Source organism: Triturus cristatus, chromosome 7 (assembly GCF_964204655.1).
Source record: "Triturus cristatus chromosome 7, aTriCri1.1, whole genome shotgun sequence".
Taxonomy (NCBI): Eukaryota; Metazoa; Chordata; class Amphibia; order Caudata; family Salamandridae; genus Triturus; species Triturus cristatus.
This window is the reverse complement of record NC_140590.1, coordinates 746,074,788-746,100,074: the sequence shown is the minus strand read 5'-3', so window position 1 is coordinate 746,100,074 and position 25,287 is coordinate 746,074,788. Positions and strand designations below refer to the sequence as shown.

Sequence of the window (25,287 nt, the reverse complement as noted above, 5' to 3'; positions counted from 1 at the left end):
CTGAGATCCAAGATAGGACGCAGGCCTTTGTCTTTCTTGGGCACCAGAAAGTAGTGGGAATAGCAACCACGACCTACTCCTGGGGCAGGAACTCGTTTGATGGGTCCCTTGGCCTAGAGAGCCGTAACTTCCGGTTGGAGAAGGGCCAGATGATCCGCCGACATGCGATGGCACTGAGGTGGCATGGATGGGGGGGTAGTCTCGAAGGGGAGGGAGTAGCCCATTCGGACTATCTGCAAAACCCACCTGTCCGAGGTGATGGTGCGCCAGTGGGGGAGGTGATGGAGAATCCTGCCGCCCACTGGTGATTGGTGGCCCTGAAAGGTCAGACTAGGAGGGTTTGGAGGCTGCTGTGGTGGACTGGCCCGCGCATTGGCCCACAGACCCACGGCGGTGGTTCCCACATACCCAGCCACGCAGAGGCTGAACAGCTTGCGCCGGCCTGTCGCTCTGGGTGCGACGTGGCGGGACACCCCTTCCGTAGCCACAAAAGGTGCGAAAGGCGGACTGCGTAGGGCAGGTGGTGGAGAGGCCCAAGGACTTGGCAGTAGCTTGAGAGTCCTTAAAGTGCTCTAGCACTTTGTCTGCCTTGTCGCCGAACAGGCGACAGCCATCAAAGGGCATGTCCATGTGGGTAGCTTGGACAGCCCCTGAAAAACCAGTTGACCTCAGCCAGCTGTAGCGTCGAAGGGCCACCGACGTGGAATTCGTCCTGCCTAGCGAGTCAGCGGTGTTCAGTCCACAGCGAATGGTAAACTTGGCTGCGTCTCTCCCCTCTGCAACTGCATGGGAGAGTACGGCCCAGGCCTCCTCCGGGCACTGGGGAGCACCTGCACCACCGTATCCCACACAGACTGGGTGTTACCGACTGCAGTGCCAAGCTGGAGGAAGAAAACATCTTCTTCCCAAGGTGGTCCAGCTTTTTGGATTCCCTATCAGGTGATGCGTTAGGGAAGGCGCCTTTGGACGTGGCGGCTTGAACCACCAAGCTCTCAGGGGTGGGGTTCTGGAAGAGAAAAGTGGGGTCGCCCGGAGCCAGGCGGTGGCGTTGGGCAATCATCCTATCCACAGGAGCCCCTGAGTTGGGCCTGGACCAAGTGTCCAAACGAATGTCCTTAAGGGCCTCATTGAATGTCAGCAGGGGCTCCGAAGAGGCCACTGCTGGTTGAACCACCTCTGTCAGGAGGTTAGTCCTGACCACTAGCATAGGGAGCTCGAGGTTGAGAGCCTCGGCCGCCCTACGCACTACCACTGCATAAGACCCTCCCTCCTCCGTAGCCACGATAGGAGGAGACAATATGGTAAGGTCTGGTGAGGTATCCAGAACACTGGCCTCACCCAACTCCTCTCTCAAATCCGGTTCGTAACCCAACTGGTCAAAGGGTCTCCAGACCCTTCCCAGTCCTCCTCACCCTCATCTAGTTGTAAAGCTGGCCTGAAAGAAGCAGGGTAGAACAGGGGCACAAAAGTACCTGCCGGCACCGGATCAGGCCGACGCCGGTCCTGCTCCGTGTCAACATAGGGGGAGTGGCCGGGGCCGACGCTGGCTGGGGACACAACAGCTGTCGGCTGCGGACGTGGTGCCGGTGGAGGTGTATTCTGGTCGACCGGCAATGATCCGGATACAGGCCTGGATCCAAGGGGACCCTGTGGTGCCGAGACAGAAGCCGCTGGCATCGCAGGCCCAAGGCCCCCTGCCGAGTCCGCAGGGCCTGAAGGTGCGCCAGTGGAGTTGTGCTGCCCAAAGATGGCATACATCGCTTTGTAGAAACTCCAAAGCTGGGCAGGGGTCGCACCGGGTCCTGGTAAGGGAGGGAAACCCGAAGCTGACCCAGCGGGAGGGGAACCACCCGCCTTCGTCGCGTCGGCCAACGGCCAGGGAGAAGTCGTAGAGCCACGATGCTTCTTTGACTTCTTCTTGTGCTTCGACTTACCAGAGTGCGAAGACTTGGAAGAAGATTGGTGGTGGTGGTGGCTTCGCGACCGGTCCCTCAACCTCCAATGCGACCGGGACCTCAAGCTGCGCGGAGCAGACTGCCGGCCCTTGAGAAGCTTTTGGGACCGCTCCCGCAAAGACTTCGAGTTCATGGTGCGGCAGTCGGAACACAACTTAGAGTCGTGTTCGGGTTCCATACAGAACAGGCACACGTGGTGTAGATCCTTCACCGACATCAACCGTCGGCAGGAACTGCATGCCTTGAAGCCGGGCATCCCTGACGTGCACCAGGAGTTGAAGACTCGAAAACGACGTAGACAAAACTCAGTAAAAAGTCAGTCAAAATGTGACTGGAGGTACCGCTCTCTCTGGATCTGCGCTGGCTGGCTACCGCAACATCATCCCGGCAACCACGACGCCAATGACGAACGCGGAGCCGACCTACACCACCTTTCGATGCGCAGGGGACGAAAAAATTCTCCAGATCCAGTCTGATGCCTGGGGGTAATTCACAAGGTAAGAAATCTATAACTAATTGTTTCCTTCAGATATCACAAATAAAAGTGCGGTTACGTGTACTATGAAAATATGTGAAAGTAGACACGAGAAAAAGGGGGCACGGGAAAAATAATATGGCCAAAAATTACAGTCCAAAGTTAGTAAGGGCTCACTTTGCACTAGTATAGAGGGTCATGAGAAGATACTTATGGCATGAGGCCGGGAATGGTCCGTAATTATAATGAGCTGACAAAGCAGGTCATATAAAGGTGATGGAGACTGATGGTGCAAGGAAATATTGGCCAAAAATAAGGGCTAATGCTGTGCTGGTATAAGGGGTCATGGAGGTGACATATATCAGGGATAACATGTGACGGTGACTAATACTGCAGGAAAGAGCAGGCCAGAGAGAATAAATGATCATGCTGAGCTAGGAGGAAAAGTTATGAAAAGTGGCATATGTCAAATTGCCTTACAAAAGCATGTAAACGCCAAAGTCAGGTCTGTATGGTAGCAAGAGGTTGAGACAAATGCCTGGTCATTTGTACTGCCAGTAGTGCATATCTGCATCCTTGTTGAGTCCTGTATTCACAGTGTCCATACGCAGGATAAGTTTGCTCTCCTTTTGTCTCATGCAGAGTTCCCAATTGCCACCTCTGGTTTGTGGTTTGATGTGTTCCAATCCGGATAATTTAAAAGTCTTGTTGAGAGAGTGGCATTCCAGAAAGTGATCTGTGAGTTGGGGTCCTGTTTCAGGTTTGTTAATATTTCTGTAATGTTCCAAGATTCTAGTTTTAAGTCGTCTGATGGTACTTTTCATGTATGCTTTGTTGCATGGACAGAGAATGATGTAAATCACATAGTTGGAGTTGCAATTTATCCAGTCTCTGATGTTAGCTGTACATTTAACTAGTAGGGTAAATTCTGTATGATTGTTAATGGCCAGCTTGTAGGCATTGCAATTGTGACAAGTGTAGAATCCCTGAGGTATGGACATGAAGTTATGGGTGGCTTTTCCTTTTGTCAATATATTCTGATCGAAAGGGAGCTTGTCTTAGGTTTTTCGCTCTCCTGAAGCCCATTTGAGGAAAGGTTTGTATCTGATCATTTAGGGTCACGTTGCTTGTCAAGCAGTACTAATGTTTTTCAAGGATTTTTCAAATGTACTGAAGCCTATAATGCAAATCAGTCAGAAACCTGATTTTGCATGTTTTTTGTGTCACCCTGCCCAGGTTCTCGGGTTGTAGCAATGCGTTGCATGATATCCTTGCACAATCTGTGGCTGTTTTTTCTAGTTGTGTTGTGTCATAGCCTCTTTGTTCAAGTCTACTTATTAGGTTTGCAGCTTTTTCTCTGTAGATTTCCTTATTACTGCAGTTTTGTCGCAGCCTTTATAATTCCCCCTGGGGAATATTTTTAGGTAGAGCATTCGAGACCTCCTGTATATACTTTAGTATATACTTATTATATACTTTATTTTAGGCAGGGTTTTAAATCCAAAACTTGATGAAATGATTCTACTTATGTACTATGGGACAATGTGTATTTGTATTTTGTTTTATGCTGTTTTTATGATCATGCTATTGGTCGATTAATAAACTACTACTAATATACCTATATGTCTATGTACTTTTGTGGGCTCTGGAGATCCGCCCTAGGACTTGTCTGCTTCCGCTTAGGGACTTTTTTTCTGGCAACTGCCTCTATTTAACTTTCTTGATAGAAAACGAACAGCAGAGGTCAGTCAAATACCAGAATCACTTTAGCATTCTACAAATTCCAGTCACAAGCACCCGTAGATAATAATATTTTTTTCAAATCTTGTATTTTCAGTGATATGACCACCGAAGGCCCTGATTTTATGTTAAAAACAGCTTTGGACTATACCATTTCAAGCTGAAAGGCAATATTTCTCTCCATGTGTTCACATACCTGGCGTGTGCCGCAGTTTGGTGCTTACTTTCCCTCCATGTTAAAGAACAGTATGATGTTTCAGCACCCAGGCTAATGTGCTGCATAGCTAAATGCATATAAGGTCCCAAAGGCGAGACCAATTGCATTGCAAATGCTTGTTTATTGTTGTAAGTGCGTGGCAGCTGTCTGCTCTTAGTATTGAGTTGGCTGATGTCCGTTTGCTGAATGCCTTTGTATGCAGTTTGCCATCTTGTGCATATATTGTACTGTCCAAGAAATCTATTTCTGAGGCCAAGAAGTGTGATGTTGTCTTGATTTCCCATTTTTTCACTGATTTGGTGTAAGCAATTCTGTAGGGTATCCTGTGATCCTTGTAAGTTGCACAGGATTTTGTCAATGTACCGTCCCCAGTATAATGTAGGGCAGGCATTTAGGTAAGAATCTTGCTCCTGGGGTAGAGTAAGCAGAAATCATGAAAAAAGAAATGAAGAAACTATCATCTGAACAAAGTTGAGAAGAGTTCTTTTACTGCATGAAGTACAGTAAAAATCCGAGGTATGGTCTCTTGAGGGAGTGGTGTTTTCTGTGCTCTCACCTCATTAGTCAAAGTCTGTGTATTTTTAAATGAGGTGATTGTGCTGCTAAAGTGACTCTGTTAAAGGCCTTTCATGCTGTGTTAGCATTACACTGCTATTTTAAAATTACATTCGAAACACTAGCTCTACAACAGGGCTTGATTCAAGCAAGTGACTCTATTTAAGATCCAGTCTTGGAGAATTGAATGTGAGAGACAACTCAAAAGTGAATCTAAGTTCTAAGCTATTCTATTCCATTTTAATAGATGGCATGGTACCCGTAGGCCTCCCAGCGGAGTCAGAGAAGCTCAAGATTAGGAATTTACATGATTGTGCTCTTAGATAACCCTGGGCGTAGTTCGCGTTGTAGCGCTACGCGTAGCTACGCGAAGTGCACTGTGCACTACGCGACATACGCGTAGCACTACGCGAACTGTGTAGTACGTTGTTCGGGATGATTGCACAGTGCAGGATGCTTGTCCGCACTGTGCAATCATTGCAAACGGCATCTTGCACAGTGCAAGTGGTCGTTTTCTGCTGCTCGAGTAGATTTTTACTCGAGTGGCAGCTTTCTCAACGCGGACTGGTAGCGAGTATACGCGACCACTCGCAATGAGAAACCTGGCCTGCCCGCGTTGAGAATCTCGCCGGGAGGTTTATTTTCCACGCTCGCGATCGGCAACTTGATGATGCTGATCGCGAACGAGGAAAAAGTCTCGCCGGGATGTCATTTTGCTTGCTTGCGGTCGCCAACTTGACGTTGAGGACCGCGAGCGAGCAAAACATGCCAAATACGCTATGCGATTTTGCACTGTGCTACATGTAATTCGCGTAGCGCGAAGTAGCACAAACTACGCAAACTTCGCAAGCGTAGCGTAGTTGTCCGCCCAGGGTTACTCTTAGACACCCACGTTTTTAGTGCCTTAACAGTAAGCAACAGTGGGGCTGATTCACAAAACTAATCTGGGATAAAATCCTAACTTTATGACTTTCGGTATTCACAGAAGGCATTTCGTAGTAGTAAAGTTAGGATTCCTAAGTTTACTACTACTAAATGCCTTCCGTGAATACCAAAAGTAGTACGTTTAAGATTTTATCTCAGATTAGTTCTGTGAATCGGCCCCAGTGACACTATGACATTCTTCTTTATTTTATAACTTGGAAAGCTCGCCTTGCAAAAAATACTTGTGAAATGTTATGGTTCGCGAATGGCTGCACACAATATACCAGCATGGCGACAAAAGTCAGTTTACAGTGAGAAAGTTTAGCTGCCTATGGCTGCACATTTTGAATAGTTTTTCGAACCAAATGTGCTGTTAGTTCTAAAAAGTGCAATTCTAACCACAGACGACGAAACATGTACATTTGCTCACCGTTAGCATTGCCAATATCTTCTCTCCCGCATCTGTGATAGACGTGTACCGTTTATTTACCAATCCTGCTCTTCCATCTATGTCCAAGAAAAAATCCTTCTTAGTGTCCTTCCTTTCAAACAGTGGACTTGCTGACCACTCCTATTAAAGGTAAAGATAAAATACTATGGTAAGTCTTCAATACAATAATAAAGGAGGAGTCATTCAATTTGATATTTAAATTAAAGAAAATAAATTCATCCAATGTAAATAAATCTAAAGCAGGGCTATATAGAGACATAATGGCTGCTACTATGTACTATTTTATGTATTCCTTTATTGCAATGATAGATCATATCTTACCACCAATACACAGATTTAAAAATATGAGCTAGTCTCTTCAAAACTGGTACAGGCATACAGAAATAAGATAGCTCTATATGCAGTCCCACTGTGTCATCTTCTACCTTCACCAATTAGTTATAACTCAGTGCTTGTACTGATCACTTTTATTCCATTTCTTTTTCCACTTATCCTTGCATCCCATTGAAGAATTTGACATCATACACACCGTCTTTCACACAGAAACATGGATGCTATATAATCATAAAGAAAAGCATTTGCAATGCAATAGGTCTCGCATTTTGCGAGAGCTAGAGCTACTGGCATTGTAAATGTAAAAGTTTTTTACTAATGTTTTGTGGAGTGGATGTACGTCTTGTGTAGTGGAATTATGTGATATGTTGTGTAGTGGAATCAAGTGGATAGAAAGTATGTGGTATTTAGAGTTGGAATTATGTTGAGTGGGATTATGTGTTATGGAGAGTAATTATGTGGTATGGTAGTCTGTGTTGAGGAATGGTAACCTCAGGTTTAGTCTTTCTCAATTCCATAGAGGATAAACTATAAACTCAGTGATACACAGAGAAAGAAGCAACCACAGAGGAGCACTTCTGGACCTAGTCAGACATATGGCCACTGCAATTATGTAACGGTTCGGCCGCACCGTTTTACGTACAATTATACATTTTTCGCATTTGACACATAATCCATCATCTGCCGCATAATCTGCAAATTTGAACAAAAAAAACTTGTTTCTAGCTCAAACGCTCACACGTTACCAAAAGTGCAGTGACATGTGTTGAAGCGTGGTTGAAGGCCCTATGCAAAGTTGGAATGGTCACCTGTTACTTCTTGCTAAATTTGGGTGTTAAATTGGTACTAATGGGGTGCAACCATTTGCAAAGCAATAGGTCTCACATTAGTTAAATGTTGAGCTATTGCTCTGCAAATGCAGTGTCAGCCTGCCTTTATTTTTCTATTTATTGACTTTTGTAGCAATGGTGGCACGCTATGCTTTAGCTTTAGATGTTTAAAGCTAAAGCGTGGCGTGCCGGCATAGCCACAAAAGTCAATGCAGTGTCCTGCAGCGGGGTGGGGAATGCAGCAAAAAGGATGCAGCAATGACGGGAGTGGGGAGGTACGAGCAGAGGAGGCAACAGAGGCTTAACCAAAAAACAATTGGTGATGCCCGCTGGGAGGGAACCAATCACACAAAGGCAGGACAGATGGACAGTATTGACCAACCAGAGTAAAAGAATTTAGAAAGGCAGGCCAACAAACCAACTCGAAGCGCTGATCATGTTGAATGCCCATTTCCTGAATACAGCATGTCTCTTCAAAACATCACAAGCGCCCCTCTAGGCAAGATCCAAAATGGGCCACGTGTCACCTGTAACCTGGTACCTGGCACATAAGAAAACTGTGAGGTACCTACGGACTGCTGTCCTATAAGGTTGGGTGTACCCAGGGTCTGGGATCATACAGAAACAGGTACTACCTGTGTGATGCTTCCCGGATGTACATAGTAATCCTAGCTTTGGCAAGGACTACATATTTAGAAATGTCAATAAAGCATTACCTCACATGAATAGGCGTCACCAAAACTAAGGATGCCATGTTAACATGAGCAGGAGTCCCACTTACTCGAAGGCAGATTTACAATGAACTGAAATGGAACTCAGGGACAAAAGAAGAATCTCTGAACCGGTTCAAATAAACTGCTGGCTCTGTATGGAGCTAAAAGCAAGACAGAATTTAATTGATCACATAGCTGGTGCAGAGACTTCCCGAAAATCTACAGTGAGATCTAATACCATTAACAAATAAAGAACAAGTGCAGGATGTGAGACAGAAATGAGCACACCAAGAGAAGTGCAGAAAGAGGAAGAAAGGTATAGAAAGAAGCAGGAGAGGTGTAGAAAGACGCAAGAGAAGTGAAGAAAGAGGCAGGAGAGGTGCAGAAAGAGGAAGAAAGGCGCAGAAAGTAGCAAGAGAGGTACAGAAAGCAGAAAGAGAGGTGCAGAAAGAAGAAAGAGAGGTGCAGAAAGAAGAAAGAGAGGTGCAGAAAGAAGCAAAAGAGATACAGAAAGAAGCATGAGCAGTACAGAAAGAAGCAAGAGAAGTGCCGAAACAAGCAAGATAAATGCAGAAAGAGGAAGAAATGTGCAGAAACAAGCAAGTGAGATGCACAAAGAAGCAAAAGAGGTGCAGGAAAAATCAAGAGAAGTGCAGAAAGAAACAAGTGAGGTGCAAAAAGGAGCATGAGAGATGCGGAAATAAGAGAGGTGCATAAAGAAGCAAGTGAGGTGCAGATAGAAGCAAGAAAAGTACGGAAAGAGGCAGGAGAAGTGCAGAAAGAGGCAAAGGTGCAGAAAGAAGCAAGAGATGTGCAGAAAGGAGCGAGCGAGGAGACGAAAGAAGCAAGAGAGGTGTGGAAAAAAGCAAGAGAAGTGCAGAAAGAAGCAGATGAGGTGCAAAAAGAAACATGAGAGATCCAGAAAGAAGGAAGAGAGGTGCAGAAAAAAGCAAGAAATGTGCAGAAAGGTGCAGAAAGAAACAAGAGAGGTGCAGAAAGAAGCAAGAGAACCCCAACTCTGCTACCTCAGCATAACTAGCAGCAGTCTAGCCCCTAATGAGCACAAGTCACATACCTGCGTTGGACAGAATGTATAAGACCTCATATAATCAAGGCACGCCTAGGGGATGGAGTATGGAAGAGAGGGAGTTGGGTTGTTAATTGATTTATATAGGGTGGGCAACCATGTTACAACAAGACAGAGCTGACAAAGCTAATAGGAGTATGGTGGAATTGAAAAGACTTGCATACTGGATAACCCAGAAGATATGGCGACAAACAAGAGTAAGGGGATTTAATTGGGCATACGTGTACAACTGTGAGATTGACTAAGGCTACTGTAATCCAGTATACGTTTTATGTATAAACCCTTTGCAAAGCACAATTGTATAACCAGATATCTATGTGAAATTGTAAGAAAACGTAATAAAATTTGTTTAAAGAAAAGACGCAAGAGAGGTGCAGAAAAAACAGGAGAGGTGCAGAAAGAGGAACAAAGGTGCAGAAAGTAGCAAGAGAAGTACAGAAAAAAACAAGTGAGGTCTTGAAAGAAGCTAGAGAAGTGCAGAAAGAGGAAGAAATTAGCAGAAAGAGGATGAAAGGTGCGGAAAGACTCAAGAGAGGTGAAGAGAGAAGAAAAAGAGTTGCAGAATGAGGTAAAAGAGGTGCAGAAAGAATCAAGGGAGGTGCAGAAGGAAGCAAGAGAGGTGCAGGAAGAAGCAAGAGCAGTGCATTAAAAAGCAAGAGGTGCAAAAAAAGGAAGAAAGGTGCAGAAAGAGGCAAGAGAAATGAAGAAAGAGGAAGAAAGGTACAGAAAGAAGCAAGTGAGGCGCAGATAGAAGCAAGAGAGGCGCAGAAAGAAGCAAGAGAGATGCAGGAAGAAGCAATAGAGTTGCATTAAAAAGCAAGAGAGGTGCAAAAAAAGTAAGGAAGATGCAGGAAGAGGCAAGAGAAAAGAAGACACGTACAGAAAGAAGCAAGTGAGGCGTAGAAAGAAGCAAGAGAGGCACAGAAAGAAACTGAGGCACAGAAAAAAGCAACAGAGGTGTAGCAGAAAGCAAGAGAAGTGCAGAAAGAGGAAGAAATGTGCAGCAAGGGAAAGAAAGGTGCACAAAGAATCAAGAGATGTGCATAAAGAAGCAAAAGATGTGCAGAAAGAAGCAAGAGGAGTGCAGAAAGAGGAAGAAAGGTGCAGAAAGAAGCAAGAGAGGTACAGAAAGAAGCAATAGAGGTGCAGAAAGAAGCAAGAGAGGTGCAGTTAGAGGAAGAAAGGTACAGAAAGAGGCAAGATAAGTGCAGAAAGAGAAATAAGGGCACAGAAATAAGCAAGAGAACTGTAGGAGGAAGCAAGAGAGGTGCAGACAGAAGCAAGAAAAGTGCAGAAAGAAGCAAGAGAAGTGCAGACAGACACAAGAGAGGCACAGAAAGAGGAAGAAAGATACAGAAAGAGGCAAGAAAAGTACAGAAAGAGGAAGAAAGGTGCAGAAAGAAGCAAGAGAGGTACAGAAAGAGAAATGGAGAAAGACAAGAGAGGTGCAGAAAAAGGAAGATAGGTACAAAAAGAAGCATGAGTGGTGCAGAAAGAGGAAGAAAGGTGCAGAAAGATGCAAGAGGGGTGCAAAAAGAAGCATTAGAGATTCAGAAAGAAGCAAGAGAGGTGCAGATAGCGGCAAGTGATGTGCAGTAATAAGCAAGAAAAATTCAGAAAGAGGAAGAAATATGCAGAAAGAATCAAGAGAGGTGCAGAAAGAAACAAAAGAGGTCAAGAAAGAGGCAAGAGAGGTGCAGAAAGAAGCAAGAGAGGTGCAGAAAGAAGAAAGGTGCAGGAAGAAGCAAGTGGTGTGCAAAACGAAGCATGAGAGATACAGAGAGAAAAAGGAGAGGTGCAGAAAGTAACAAGAGAAGTGAAGAAAGAAGCAAGAAAGTTACAGAAAGAAGCGAAAGAGGTGCAGAAAGAAGCAAGAGAACTTCAGAAAGAGGCAACAAATGTGCAGAAAGAGGCAAGAGAGGTGCAGAAAGAAGCAGGTGAGGTGCAGAAAGAAGCAAGAGAAGTTCAGAAAGAAGAACAAATGTGCAGAAGGAATCAAGAGAGGTGCAGGAAAGAAACAAAAGAGGTCCAGAAAGATGCAAGAGAGGTGCAGAAAGAAGCAAGCGAGATACAGAAAGAGGAAGAAAGGTGCAGAAAGAAGGAAGAGAGGTGCAGAAAGAAGCAAGATAAGTCCAAAAAGTAGAAAGAGAAGTGGAGAAAGAGACAAGGGAGATGAGAAACAGGAAAAGATGCAGAAAGGGGAAGAAAGGTGCACAAAGAATCAAGAGATGTGCAGACCGAAGTAAAAGAGGTACAGAAACAGACAAGAGAGGTGCAGCAATAAGGAAGAGAGGTGGAGAAAAAAACAGGAGAGGCGGGGGAGGAAGAAAGGTGCAGAAAGAAGCAAGAGAAGTGCAGATATAAGAGAAACGGAGGAGGCCAGAGAGGTACACAGAGAGGAAGAAAGGTGCATAAAGGGGAAGAAAGGTGCACAAAGAATCAAGAGATGTGCAGAAAATAGCAAAAAAGGTGCAGAATGACTGAAGAGAGGTGCAGAAAGAAGCAAGAGGTGTAAAAAAAAAGCAAGAGAAGTGCAGAAAGAAACAAGTGAGGAGCAAAGAGAAGCATGAGAGATCCCGAAAGAAGCAAGAGAGGTGCAGAAAGAAGCAAGAGAAATGCAGAAAGAGGAAGAAAGGTGCAGAAAGAAGCAAGTAAGGCACGGAAAGAAGTAAGTGAGGCATCGAAAAAAGCAAGAGAAGTGCAGAAAGCGGAAAGTGAGTTGCAGAAAGAAGCAGGAGAAGATCAGCAAGAGGAAGAAATGTGCAGAAAGAATCAAGAGAGGTGCAGAAAGAAACAAAAGAGGTGCAGAAACCAGCAAGAGAGGTGCCAAAAGCATGGAGATCCAAAAACAAACAAGATAGGTGCAGAAAAAAGAAAAACAGGTACAGAAAGAAGCAAGGGAAGTTCAGAAAGAGGAAGAAATGTGTTGAAAGAGGAAGGATGGTGCAGAAAGAAGCAAGTGAGGCAAAGAAAGACGCAAGAGAGAGTCAGAAAGAGGCAAGTGAGGTACAGAACAAAGCAAGAAAAGTGCAGAATGAGGCGACAAAGGTGCAAAAAGAGGAAAAGACCTACAGGAAGAATCAAGAGAGGTGCAGAAAGAAGCAAAAGAGGTGCAAATAAGGCAACAAACGTGCAGAAAGAAGCAAGAGAAGTTCAGAAAGAGGAAGAAATATGTACAAGAATCAAGTGAGGTACAGAAAGAAGCAAAAGAGGTGCAGAAAGAAGCAACAGGAGTGCAGAAAGAGAAAGAAAGATGGAGAAAGAAGCAAGAGAGGTGCAGAAAGCAGCAAGAGAGATGCAGAAAGAAGCAATAGAGGTGCAGACGGAAGTAACGACGGGTGCAGAAAGAGGAGGAAAGGTTTAGAAAGAAGCAAGAGGTGCAGAAAGATGAAGGAAGGTACAGAAAGAAGAAAGAGAGGTGCAGAAAGAAGGAAGCGAGGTGGCAAAAAAAGAGAAATGAAGAAAGAGGCGAGAGGATCAGAAAAAGGAAGAAAGGTGTAGAAAGGGGAAGAAAGGTGCAGAAAGGGGAAGAAAGGTGCAGAAAGAATCAAGATACGTGCAAAAAATAGAAAGAGTGCAGAATGAGGCTAGAGAGGTGTAGAATGAGGCTAGAGAGGTGTAGAAAAAGACAAGACAAATACAGACAGAAGCAAGTGAGGTGCAAAAAGAAGCAAGAGAGGTGCAGAAAGAAGCAAGAGAGGTGCAGAAAGATGCAAGAGAAGTGCAGAAACAAGCAACAAAGGTGCAGAAAGAAGCAAGAGAGGTGCAGAAAGAAGCAAGAGAAGTGCAGAGAGAAGAAAAATGGAGAAGGAGGTCAGAGAGGTGCAAAAAGAGGAAGAAAGGTGAAGGAAGGGGAAGAAAGGTGCACAAAGAATTAAGAGATGTGCAGAAAATAGCAAAAAAGGTGCAGAATAAGGCAAGAGAGGTATAGAAAGAGGAAAGAGAGGTGCAGAAAGAAGCAAGAGAGGTATAAGAAAAAGCAAAAGAAGTGCAGAGAGAAGCAAGAGAGGTGCAGAAAGAAGCATGCGAGATGCAGAAAGAAGCAAGAGAGGAGCAGAAAGAGGAAGAAAGGTGCAAAAAGAAGCAAGCGAGGCACAAAAAGAAGCAAGATAGGCACAGAAAAAAGCAGGAGAAGTGCAGAAAGTGGCAAGTGAGGTGCAGAAAAAAGCAAGAGAAGTTCAGAAAGAGAAAGAAATGTGCAAATAATCAAGAAAAGTGCAGAAAGAAACAAGAGGTCCAGAAAGAGGCAAGAGAGCTGCAGAAAAAAGCAAGAGAGATGCAGAAAGAAGCAAGAGAGGTACAGCAAGAGGAATAAAGGGGGAGAAAGAAGCAAGAGAGGTGCAAAAAAGCATGATAAATCCAAAAAGAAAAGAGAGAGGTGCAGAAAGAAGCAAGAGAGGTGCAGAAAGAAGCAAGGAAGTTGCAGAAAGAAGCAAATGATGTGCAGAAAGAAACAAGAGAAGTTCAGAAAGAAGAAGAAATGTGCAGAAGGAAGAAGAAAGGTGCAGAAAAAGCAAGTGAGGCACAGAAAGACATAATCGGGGTAAAGAAAGAGGCAAGTGAGGTGCAGAACGAAGCAAGAGACGTGCAGAAATAGGAAGAAATGTGCAAAAAGAGGAAGAAATGTACATAATAAATCTAGAGAGGTGCAGAAAGAAGCAAAAGAGGTACAGAATGAGGCAACAAAGGTGCAGAAAGAGGCAAGAGTGGCGCAGAATGAAGCAAGAGTGTTGCAGAAAGAATGCAGAAAGAAGCAAGAAAAGTGCAGAAAAAAGCTAGAAAAGTGCAGAAAGAAGCAAGAGAGGCACAGAACGAAGCAAGTGAGGTGTGGAAAGAAGCAAGTGAGCTGCAGAAAGAAGCAAGAGAGGTGCAGACAGAGGAAGAAATGTGCAGAAAGGGGAAGAAAGGTGCATAACAAATCAAGAGATGTGCAGAAAGAACCAAAAGAGGTTCAGCATGAGGCAATAGACATGCAGAAAGAAGCAAAAGAGGTGCAGAAAGAAGCAAGAGAAGTGCAGAGAGAAGAAAAATGGAGAAGGAGGTCAGAGAGGTGCAAAAAGAGGAAGAAAGGTGAAGGAAGGGGAAGAAAGGTGCACAAAGAATTAAGAGATGTGCAGAAAATAGCAAAAAAGGTGCAGAATAAGGCAAGAGAGGTATAGAAAGAGGAAAGAGAGGTGCAGAAAGAAGCAAGAGAGGTATAAGAAAAAGCAAAAGAAGTGCAGAGAGAAGCAAGAGAGGTGCAGAAAGAAGCATGCGAGATGCAGAAAGAAGCAAGAGAGGAGCAGAAAGAGGAAGAAAGGTGCAAAAAGAAGCAAGCGAGGCACAAAAAGAAGCAAGATAGGCACAGAAAAAAGCAGGAGAAGTGCAGAAAGTGGCAAGTGAGGTGCAGAAAAAAGCAAGAGAAGTTCAGAAAGAGAAAGAAATGTGCAAATAATCAAGAAAAGTGCAGAAAGAAACAAGAGGTCCAGAAAGAGGCAAGAGAGCTGCAGAAAAAAGCAAGAGAGATGCAGAAAGAAGCAAGAGAGGTACAGCAAGAGGAATAAAGGGGGAGAAAGAAGCAAGAGAGGTGCAAAAAAGCATGATAAATCCAAAAAGAAAAGAGAGAGGTGCAGAAAGAAGCAAGAGAGGTGCAGAAAGAAGCAAGGAAGTTGCAGAAAGAAGCAAATGATGTGCAGAAAGAAACAAGAGAAGTTCAGAAAGAAGAAGAAATGTGCAGAAGGAAGAAGAAAGGTGCAGAAAAAGCAAGTGAGGCACAGAAAGACATAATCGGAGTAAAGAAAGAGGCAAGTGAGGTGCAGAACGAAGCAAGAGACGTGCAGAAATAGGAAGAAATGTGCAAAAAGAGGAAGAAATGTACATAATAAATCTAGAGAGGTGCAGAAAGAAGCAAAAGAGGTACAGAATGAGGCAACAAAGGTGCAGAAAGAGGCAAGAGTGGCGCAGAATGAAGCAAGAGTGTTGCAGAAAGAATGCAGAAAGAAGCAAGAAAAGTGCAGAAAAAAGCTAGAAAAGTGCAGAAAGAAGCAAGAGAGGCACAGAACGAAGCAAGTGAGGTGTGGAAAGAAGCAAGTGAGCTGCAGAAAGAAGCAAGAGAGGTGCAGACAGAGGAAGAAATGTGCAGAAAGGGGAAGAAAGGTGCATAACAAATCAAGAGATGTGCAGAAAGAACCAAAAGAGGTTCAGCATGAGGCAATAGACATGCAGAAAGAAGCAAAAGAGGTGCAAAAAGAAGCAAGAGAAGTGCAGAAAGAAGCAAGTGAGGTACAAAAGAAGCATGAGAGATCCAGAATGAAGCAAGAGAGGTAAAGAAAGAAGCAAGTGAAATGCAGAAAGGTGGAGAAAAAGCAAGTGAGGCACAGAAAGACACAAGTGGGATAAAGAAAGAGGCAAGTGAGGTGCAGAATGAAGCAAGAGAAGTGCAGAAAGAGGAAGAAATGTGAAAAAGAAGAAAAAATGCACAGAAAGAATCTAGAGAGGTGCAGAAAGAAGCCAGAGGTGCAAAATGACGCAACAAAGGTGCAGGAAGAGGCAAGAGTGGTGCAGAATGAAGCAAGAGTGTAGCAGAAAGAATGCAGAAAGAAGTAAGAGAAGTGCAGGAAAAATCAAGAGAAGTACAGAAAGAAGCAAGAGAGGCACAGAAGGAAGCAAATGAAGCGTGGAAAGAAGAAAGTGAGGTGCAGAATAAAGCAAGAGAAGTGCAGACAGAGGAAGACGTGCAGAAAGGGGAAGAAAGGTGTACAAAGAATCAAGAGATGTGCAGAAAGAAGCAATGGAGGTGCAGCATGAGGCAATATAGATGCAGAAAGAAGCAATAGAGGTGCAGAAAGAAGCAAGAGAAATGCAGAAAGATGAAGAAATAGGCTGAAAGAATGGAGAGGTACAAAAGAAACCTCAAACAACCACGCTATTACTACTGAATAGTATTTATTTCAATTTCTTTTCATGTAGTTATAGATACATCTTGTATAAAACTTTTTGTGTGTACAAGAATCAGAGGCCGTCTACAGATTTAGTTACATATTACAGTGAACACATAATGGAAAACGAATTTTGGAACATGTCTGCCAGGAAGGTAGACCAAAACCATTAAAACACCATTCAAACACCACTCCTCATCCAACAACCAAACAATCACACACACTATCCTTTGGAAACCTTTTTTTTGCTTGAAATTAACCAAAGGAATAATCAACCTGGTGAAACTTAAAAGAGATTATACAAGGGTGCATAACACCGAATGGCAGACATGTTCCAAAATTCGTTTTCCATTATGTGTTCACTGTAATATGTAACTAAATCTGTAGACGGCCTCTGATTCTTGTACACACAAATTTTTTTATACAAGATGTATCTATAACTACATGAAAAGAAATTGAAATAAATACTATTCAGTAGTAATAGTGTGGTTGTTTGAGGTTTCTTCCACGTCACAATCAATGAGCTGCAGTATTCATTAGCATTGGCACTTTCTTGCTCACATGATTTTCCGGCTCAGCCTTGCTGATTAGAGCCACACCCAGTATTGGTCATAGAGGTACAAAAGAAGCATGAGAGATCCAGAAAGAAGCAAGAGAGGTGCAGAAAGAAGCAAGCGATATGCAGGAAGAGGAAGAAAGGTGCAGAAAGAAGAAAGTGAGGCACATAAAAAAGCAAGAGAAGCACCGAAGAAAGCAAGAGAAGTGCAGAAAGCGGCAAGTGAGGTTCAGAAAGAAGAAAGAGAAGTTCAGAAAGAGGAGGAAATGTGCAGAACAAATCAAGTGAGGTGCAGAAAGAAGCAAAAGAGGTCCAGAAAGAAGCAACAGGAGTGCAGAAAGAGGAAGAAAGGGAAAGGTGCATAAAAAATCAAGAGAGATGATTAAAGAAGCAATAGAGGTGCAGAAAGAAGAAAGATGTACAGAAAGAGGAAGAAAGGTGCGGAAAAAAGCAAGAGATGCTCAGAAAGAGGAAGAAAGGTGCAGAAAGAAGGAAGGGAGGTGCAGAAAAAAAGAACCAGAGGTGCAGAAAGAAGCAAGAGAAGTGCAGAAAGAGGGAGAAAGGTGGAGAAAGGGGATGAAAGGTACACAAAGAATCAAGAGATATGCAGAAAATAGCAAAAGATGTGCAGAATGAGGCAAGAGAGGTGCATAAAGAGGCAAGAGAAGTGCAGACAGAGGCAAGAGAAGTGCAAACAGAAGCAAGTGAGGTACAAAAAGACGCATGAGAGATCAAGAAAGAAGCAAGAGAGGTGCAGAAAGAAGCATGAGAAATACAGAAAGAGAAAGAAAGGTGCAGAAAGAAGCAAATGAGTCACAGAAAAAAGCAAGAGAGGCACAGAAAAAAAGCAAGAGAATTACAGAAAGTGGCAAGTGAGGTGCAGAAAGAAGCAAGAGAAGTTCAGAAAGAGGAAGACATGTCCAGAAAGAATCAAGAGAGGTACAGAAACGAGCAAAAGAGGTGCAGTAAGAGGCAAGAGAGATGCACAAAGAAGCAAGAGAGGTGCAGAAAATACCAGGAGAGGTGCAGAAAGAAGCAAGAGAAGTGCTGAAAGAAGCAACAAAGGTGCAGAAAGAGGAAGAAAGGTACAAAAAGAAGCAAGGAAGGTACAGAAGGAAGCAAGAGAAGTACAGAAAGAAGCAATAGAGGTGCAGAAAGAAGCAAAACGTGCAGAGAGAGGAAAAAAGGTGCAGAAAGAAGCAAGAGAGGTGTAGAAAGAAACAAGAGAAATGCAAAAAGAAGATTAATGGAGAAAGAGGAAAGAGAGGTGCAGAAAGAGGAAGAAAGGTGCAGAAAGGGAAAGAAAGGTGCACAAAGAACAAAGAGAAGTGCAGAAAATAGCAAAAGAGGTGCAAAATGAGGCAGGAGAGGTGTAGAAAGAGGCAAGAGATGTGTAGAAAGAAGCAAGAGAGGTGTAGAAAGAAGCAAGAGAGGTTCTGAAAAAAGCAAGGGAGGTGTAGAAAAAATAGAAATACAGAAAGAAGCAAGTGAGGTGCAAAAAGAAGCATGAGAGATCCAGATAGAAGCAGGAGAGGTACAGAAAGATGCAAGAGAAGTGCAGAAAGAAGCAAGAAAGGTGCAGGAAGAAGCAAAAGAAATGCAGAAAGAAAAATAAATATGCAGAAAGAATCAAGGGAGGTGCAGAAAGAAGCAAGAGAAGTGCAGAAAAAAAGAAAACGCGCAGAAAGGTGCAGAAAGAAGCAAGAGCAGTGCTGAAAGAAACAAGAAAGCTGCAGAAAAAAGAAGAAAGGTGCAAAACAAAGCAAGAAAGTTGTGGAAGGAAGCAAGAGAAGTACAGAAAGAAGCAATAGAGGTGCAGAAAGAAGCATGGTAGATGCAGAAAGAGGAAGATAGGTGCAGAAAGAAGCAAGGGGGTGCAGAAATAGGAAAAAGGTGCAAAAAGAAGGAAGAGTGGTGCAGAAAGAAGCAAGAGAAGTGCAGAAAGACGAGAAATGGAGAAAGGCATGAGAGGTGCAGAAAGAGGAAGAAATGTGCAGAAAGGGGAAGAAAGGTGCACAAAGAATCAAGAGATGTGCAGAAAACAGCAAAAGAGGTGTAGAAAAAAGCAAGAGATGTGCAGAAATAAGCAAGTGAGGTGCAAAAAGAAGCATGAGAGATCCAGAAAGAAGCAAGAGAGGTGCAGAAAGATGCAAGAGAAGCGCAGAATGAGGCAACAGAGGTGCAGATAGAATCAGGAGAGGCATGCAGAATGAGGCAACAGAGGTGCAGAAGGAGGTCAGAGGGGTTCAGAAAGAAGTAAGAGAGGTGCAGAAAGAAGCAAGAGAAGTGCAGAAAGAAGCAAGAGAGGTGCAGAAGGAAGCAAGTGAGGAGCAGAAAGAAGTATGTGAGGTGCAGAAAGGAACAAGAGATGTGCACACAGAGGAAGAAATACACAGAAAGGGGATGAAAGGTACAAAAGAGGTACAACAAGAGTCAAGTTCAGGAAGAGGAAGAAAGGTGCACAAAGAATCAAGAGATGTGCAGAAAACAGCAAAAGAGGTGTAGAAAAAAGCAAGAGATGTGCAGAAATAAGCAAGTGAGGTGCAAAAAGAAGCATGAGAGATCCAGAAAGAAGCAAGAGAGGTGCAGAAAGATGCAAGAGAAGCGCAGAATGAGGCAACAGAGGTGCAGATAGAATCAGGAGAGGCACGCAGAATGAGGCAACAGAGGTGCAGAAGGAGGTCAGAGGGGTTCAGAAAGAAGTAAGAGAGGTGCAGAAAGAAGCAAGAGAAGTGCAGAAAGAAGCAAGAGAGGTGCAGAAGGAAGCAAGTGAGGAGCAGAAAGAAGTATGTGAGGTGCAGAAAGGAACAAGAGATGTGCACACAGAGGAAGAAATACACAGAAAGGGGATGAAAGGTACAAAAGAGGTACAACAAGAGTCAAGTTCAGAAAGAGGAAGAAATGTGCAGAAAGTATCAAGAGAGGTGCAGAAAGAAGCAAAAAAGTGAAATAAAGACGCAAGAGGTGCAGAAAGAAGCATGAGAGCTGCAGAAAAACAGGAAAGGTGCGGAAAGAGGAAGAAAGGTGCAGAAAGAAGCAAAACGTGCAGCGAGAGGAAAAAAGGTGCAGAAAGAAGCAAGAGAGGTGTAGAAAGAAACAAGAGAAATGCAAAAAGAAGATTAATGGAGAAAGAGGAAAGAGAGGTGCAGAAAGAGGAAGAAAGGTGCAGAAAGGGAAAGAAAGGTGCACAAAGAACAAAGAGAAGTGCAGAAAATAGCAAAAGAGGTGCAGAATGAGGCAAGAGAGGTGTAGAAAGAGGCAAGAGAGGTGCAGAAAGAAGCAAGAGAAGTGCAGAAAGACGAGAAATGGAGAAAGGCATGAGAGGTGCAGAAAGAGGAAGAAATGTGCAGAAAGGGGAAGAAAGGTGCACAAAGAATCAAGAGATGTGCAGAAAACAGCAAAAGAGGTGTAGAAAAAAGCAAGAGATGTGCAGAAATAAGCAAGTGAGGTGCAAAAAGAAGCATGAGAGATCCAGAAAGAAGCAAGAGAGGTGCAGAAAGATGCAAGAGAAGCGCAGAATGAGGCAACAGAGGTGCAGATAGAATCAGGAGAGGCATGCAGAATGAGGCAACAGAGGTGCAGAAGGAGGTCAGAGGGGTTCAGAAAGAAGTAAGAGGTGCAGAAAGAAGCAAGAGAAGTGCAGAAAGAAGCAAGAGAGGTGCAGAAGGAAGCAAGTGAGGAGCAGAAAGAAGTATGTGAGGTGCAGAAAGGAACAAGAGATGTGCACACAGAGGAAGAAATACACAGAAAGGGGATGAAGGTACAAAAGAGGTACAACAAGAGTCAAGTTCAGAAAGAGGAAGAAAGGTGCACAAAGAATCAAGAGATGTGCAGAAAACAGCAAAAGAGGTGTAGAAAAAAGCAAGAGATGTGCAGAAATAAGCAAGTGAGGTGCAAAAAGAAGCATGAGAGATCCAGAAAGAAGCAAGAGAGGTGCAGAAAGATGCAAGAGAAGCGCAGAATGAGGCAACAGAGGTGCAGAAGGAGGTCAGAGGTGTTCAGAAAGAAGTAAGAGAGGTGCAGAAAGAAGCAAGAGAAGTGCAGAAAGAAGCAAGAGAGGTGCAGAAGGAAGCAAGTGAGGAGCAGAAAGAAGTATGTGAGGTGCAGAAAGGAACAAGAGATGTGCACACAGAGGAAGAAATACACAGAAAGGGGATGAAAGGTACAAAAGAGGTACAACAAGAGTCAAGTTCAGAAAGAGGAAGAAATGTGCAGAAAGTATCAAGAGAGGTGCAGAAAGAAGCAAAAAAGTGAAAGAAAGATGCAAGAGGTGCAGAAAGAAGCATGAGAGGTGCAGAAAAAACAGGAAAGGTGCGGAAAGAGGAAGAAAGGTGCAGAAAGAAGCAAAACGTGCAGAGAGAGGAAAAAAGGTGCAGAAAGAAGCAAGAGAGGTGTATAAAGAAACAAGAGAAATGCAAAAAGAAGATTTTGGAGAAAGAGGAAAGAGAGGTGCAGAAAGAGGAAGAAAGGTGCAGAAAGGGAAAGAAAGGTGCACAAAGAACAAAGAGAAGTGCAGAAAATAGCAAAAGAGGTGCAGAATGAGGCAAGAGAGGTGTAGAAAGAGGCAAGAGAGGTGTAGAAAGAAGCAAGAGAGGTGTAGAAAGAGTCAAGAGAGGTTCTGAAAAAAGCAAGGGAGGTGTAGAAAAAATAGAAATACAGAAAGAAGCAAGTGAGGTGCAAAAAGAAGCATGAGAGATCCAGAAAGAAGCAGGAGAGGTACAGAAAGATGCAAGAGAAGTGCAGAAAGAAGCAAGAAAGGTGCAGGAAGAAGCAAAAGAAATGCAGAAAGAAAAAGAAATATGCAGAAAGAATCAAGGGAGGTGCAGAAAGAAGCAAGAGAAGTGCAGAAAAAAAGAAAACGCGCAGAAAGGTGCAGAAAGAAGCAAGAGAAGTGCTGAAAGAAACAAGAAAGCTGCAGAAAAAAGAAGAAAGGTGCAAAACAAAGCAAGAAAGTTGTGGAAGTAAGCAAGAGAAGTACAGAAAGAAGCAATAGAGGTGCAGAAAGAAGCATGGTAGATGCAGAAAGAAGAAGATAGGTGCAGAAAGAAGCAAGAGGGGTGCAGAAATAGGAAAAAGGTGCAAAAAGAAGGAAGAGTGGTGCAGAAAGAAGCAAGAGAAGTGCAGAAAGACGAGAAATGGAGAAAGGCATGAGAGGTGCAGAAAGAGGAAGAAATGTGCAGAAAGGGGAAGAAAGGTGCACAAAGAATCAAGAGATGTGCAGAAAACAGCAAAAGAGGTGTAGAAAAAAGCAAGAGATGTGCAGAAATAAGCAAGTGAGGTGCAAAAAGAAGCATGAGAGATCCAGAAAGAAGCAAGAGAGGTGCAGAAAGATGCAAGAGAAGCGCAGAATGAGGCAACAGAGGTGCAGATAGAATCAGGAGAGGCACGCAGAATGAGGCAACAGAGGTGCAGAAGGAGGTCAGAGGGGTTCAGAAAGAAGTAAGAGAGGTGCAGAAAGAAGCAAGAGAAGTGCAGAAAGAAGCAAGAGAGGTGCAGAAGGAAGCAAGTGAGGAGCAGAAAGAAGTATGTGAGGTGCAGAAAGGAACAAGAGATGTGCACACAGAGGAAGAAATACACAGAAAGGGGATGAAAGGTACAAAAGAGGTACAAAAAGAGTCAAGTTCAGAAAGAGGAATAAATGTGCAGAAAGTATCAAGAGAGGTGCAGAAAGAAGCAAAAAAGTGAAAGAAAGATGCAAGAGGTGCAGAAAGAAGCATGAGAGGTGCAGAAAAAACAGGAAAGGTGCGGAAAGAGGAAGAAAGGTGCAGAAAGAAGCAAGAGAAGTGCTGAAACAAGCAAGAAAGGTACAGAAAGAGGAAGAAAGGTGCAGAAAGAGGAAGCAAGGTGCAAAAATAAGCAAGGGAAGTGAGGAAGGAAGCTGGAAAAAGAAGCTAGGGAGGTGAGGAAAGAAGCAGGAGAAGTACAGAAAGAAGCAAGAGAGGAGCAAAATGAAGCAAGAGAGGTTAGAAAGAGGAAGAAGTGTGCAGAAATAAGCAAGATAGGTGCAGAAAGAGGAAGAAAGGTGCAGAAATAAGCAAGCGAGGTGCAGATCGAAGCAATGAAAGTGCAGAAAGAAGCAAGAGATGTGCAGAAAGAAGCAAGAGAGCTAAAGAAAGAGGAAGGAAGGTGCAGAAAAAGGCAAGAGTAGTGTAGAAAGAGGAAGAAAGGTGCAGAAAGACAGAAGAGAGGTGCAGAAACAAGTGAGTGAAGTGCAGAAAGAAGCAAGAGAAGTGGAGAAACAGGCAGGAGAGGTGTAGAAAGAGGCAAGAGAAGTGCATAAAGAGGAAGAAAGGTGCAGAAAGAGGCAAGAGAAGTGCAGAAAGAAGGAAGAGAGGTACAAAAAGAAGCAAGAGGAATGCAGAAAGAAGCAAGAGAGGTACCGAAAGAGGAATAAAGGTGCAGAAAGTGATAAGAGTAGTACAGAAAGAGGAAGAAAGTTGTGGAAAGAAGCAAGAGAAGTGCAGAAAGAGGCAAGCGATGTACAGAAAGAGGAAGAAACGTACAGAAAGAGGCAAGAGAAGTACAGAAAGAAGAAGAAAGGTTCAAAAAGAAGGAAGAGAAGTGGAGAATGAAGAAATAGAAATGGAGAAAGAGGCAAGAGAGGTGCAGAAAGAAGAAGAAATGAGCAAAACAAAGCAAGAGGGGCGTGAAAAGAAGCAAGAGAGATCCAGAAAGCAGGAAGAGAGGTGCAGAAAGAAGTAAGAGAGCTGAAGGAAGAAGCAAGAGAAGTGCAGAAAACGGCAAGTGAGGTGCAGAAAGGAGCAGGAGTAGTTCAGAAAGAGGAAGAAATGTGCAGAAAGTATCAAGAGAGGTGCAGGAAGAAGCAGAAAAAAGTGAAGAAAGATGTAAGAGAGGTGCAGAAAGAAGCATGAGAGGTGCAGAAAAAAACCAGGAGAGGTGCAGAAAGAGGAAGAAAGGTGCAGAAAGAAGCAAGAAAGGTACTGAAAGAGGAAGAAATGTGCAGAAAGAGGAAGAAAGGTGCAAAAAGAAGCAAGAGAGGAACCGAATGAAGCAAGAGAGATGTACAAAGAGGAAGAAATGTGCAGAAAGAAGCAATATAGGTGCAGAAAGAGGAAGAAAGGTACAGAAATAAGCAAGTGAGGTGCATTGGCATGGTCGCTCCCAGGTCTATGTTCCGGTGAATAGCCCATCCCCTGTGGGAAAATGGACCACCTCAAAAGTTTGGGGGTTTCACCCTTCATCAGTTTAAGGCATAAGGGGGCTTGTGGTCTGTCTGAACAATGAAGTGAGTGCCACACAAGTATGGCCTCATCTTCTTAAGAGCCCAGCTCACAGTAAAGGCCTCCCTCTCAATGGCTGACCAACGTATCTCACTGGCGGTCAACCTCCTGCTGATAAAAGCTACTGGTTGATCCTGGCCCCCTGCATTAAGTTGTGATAACACAGCCTCTACCCCTAACTCAGATCCATCTGTCTGGACAATGAAAGTTTTGGAGTAGTCAGGACTTTGCAGAATGGCAGCAGTGCACATGGCCTGCTTGAGGTCATCAAATGATTTTTGACAGCTTACTGTCCACTGACCCTTCTTGGACATTTTCTTAGATGTCAGATCATTCAGGACCCATATCCCTTCACAAATCTTCTGTAATCGCCAGTCAGGCCCAAGCACGCTCTGACCTGAGTCTGGGTAGTGGGAGCAATCCATTCCATTATGGTCTGGGTTTTGCTCTGTAATGGTACCTATTAGGTGGCCCAAGTACACAACCTGGTTCTGCCCTATCTGGCACTTAGTGGCCTTGATAGTGAAGCCAGCTTTCTGCAGAGCCTTCAGAACATTATTGAGGTGGACCAGGTGATCCTCCCAGGTGGAGCTAAAGACAGCTATATCGTCTAGAAATGCTGCACTATAGGCTTCCAGGCATGTCAGGGCTTTATACACCAACCTCTGGGATGTGGAAGGTGCATTCTTCAAACCAAAGGCCATCACAATAAATTGATAATGCCCACTAGGAGTTGTGAATGCTGTTTTTGGATTGGCATCCTCAGCTGGTCTGATTTGCCAGTATCCAGCAGTCAGGTCAAATGTACTCAGCAACTTGGCTGAGGCCAAAACGTCTATAGGTTCATCTGCCCTGTGAATTGGCTGAGCATCAGTCTTAGTGGCTTTATTTAGACATCTGTAGTCTACACAAAACCTAATTTCTCCCTTTCCACCCTTGGTATGAGGTTTGGGTACTAGGACTACTGGGCTAGCCCAAGGGCTATCTGATGATTCAATGACTCCCAACTCCAGCATCTTTTGGACTTCTGTATTGATACAATCTCTGGCATGGTCAGGCTGCCTGTAGATTGTATTCTGAACAGGTAGACTATCACCTGTGTCAACTTCATGGGTACACCAAGTAGTCTGACTGGGTGTCAAGGAGAACATATGCCTGTACTGGTTGAGGACTTTCCTGCAATCAGCCTGCTGTTGATCTACTGATCCAACATCAGGGTTCTGAGAGAGATCAGGGAGAGGGTCCCTCTCTTCCTCCTGTCTCTCATCAGTTGCCATGAGCAAGGCCATGTCA

At 44.0% G+C, this 25,287-nt stretch overlaps 1 protein-coding gene across 2 annotated transcripts in view; it reads right to left on the bottom strand.

Moving 5' to 3' along the window:
* The window catches only part of DNAH17 (dynein axonemal heavy chain 17), a 14,992,541-nt gene that overhangs the window by 11,519,211 nt on the left and 3,448,043 nt on the right, over window positions 1-25,287 (bottom strand). Inside the window, exon 16 of one of the 2 annotated variants that reach the window (XM_085617470.1) lies at window positions 6,297-6,437. In XM_085617470.1, the coding sequence (XP_085473596.1) occupies window positions 6,297-6,437 (141 nt within the window). The remainder of the gene's footprint in view (window positions 1-6,296; window positions 6,438-25,287) is intronic. The other variant, XM_085617471.1, reaches the window with a different exon arrangement.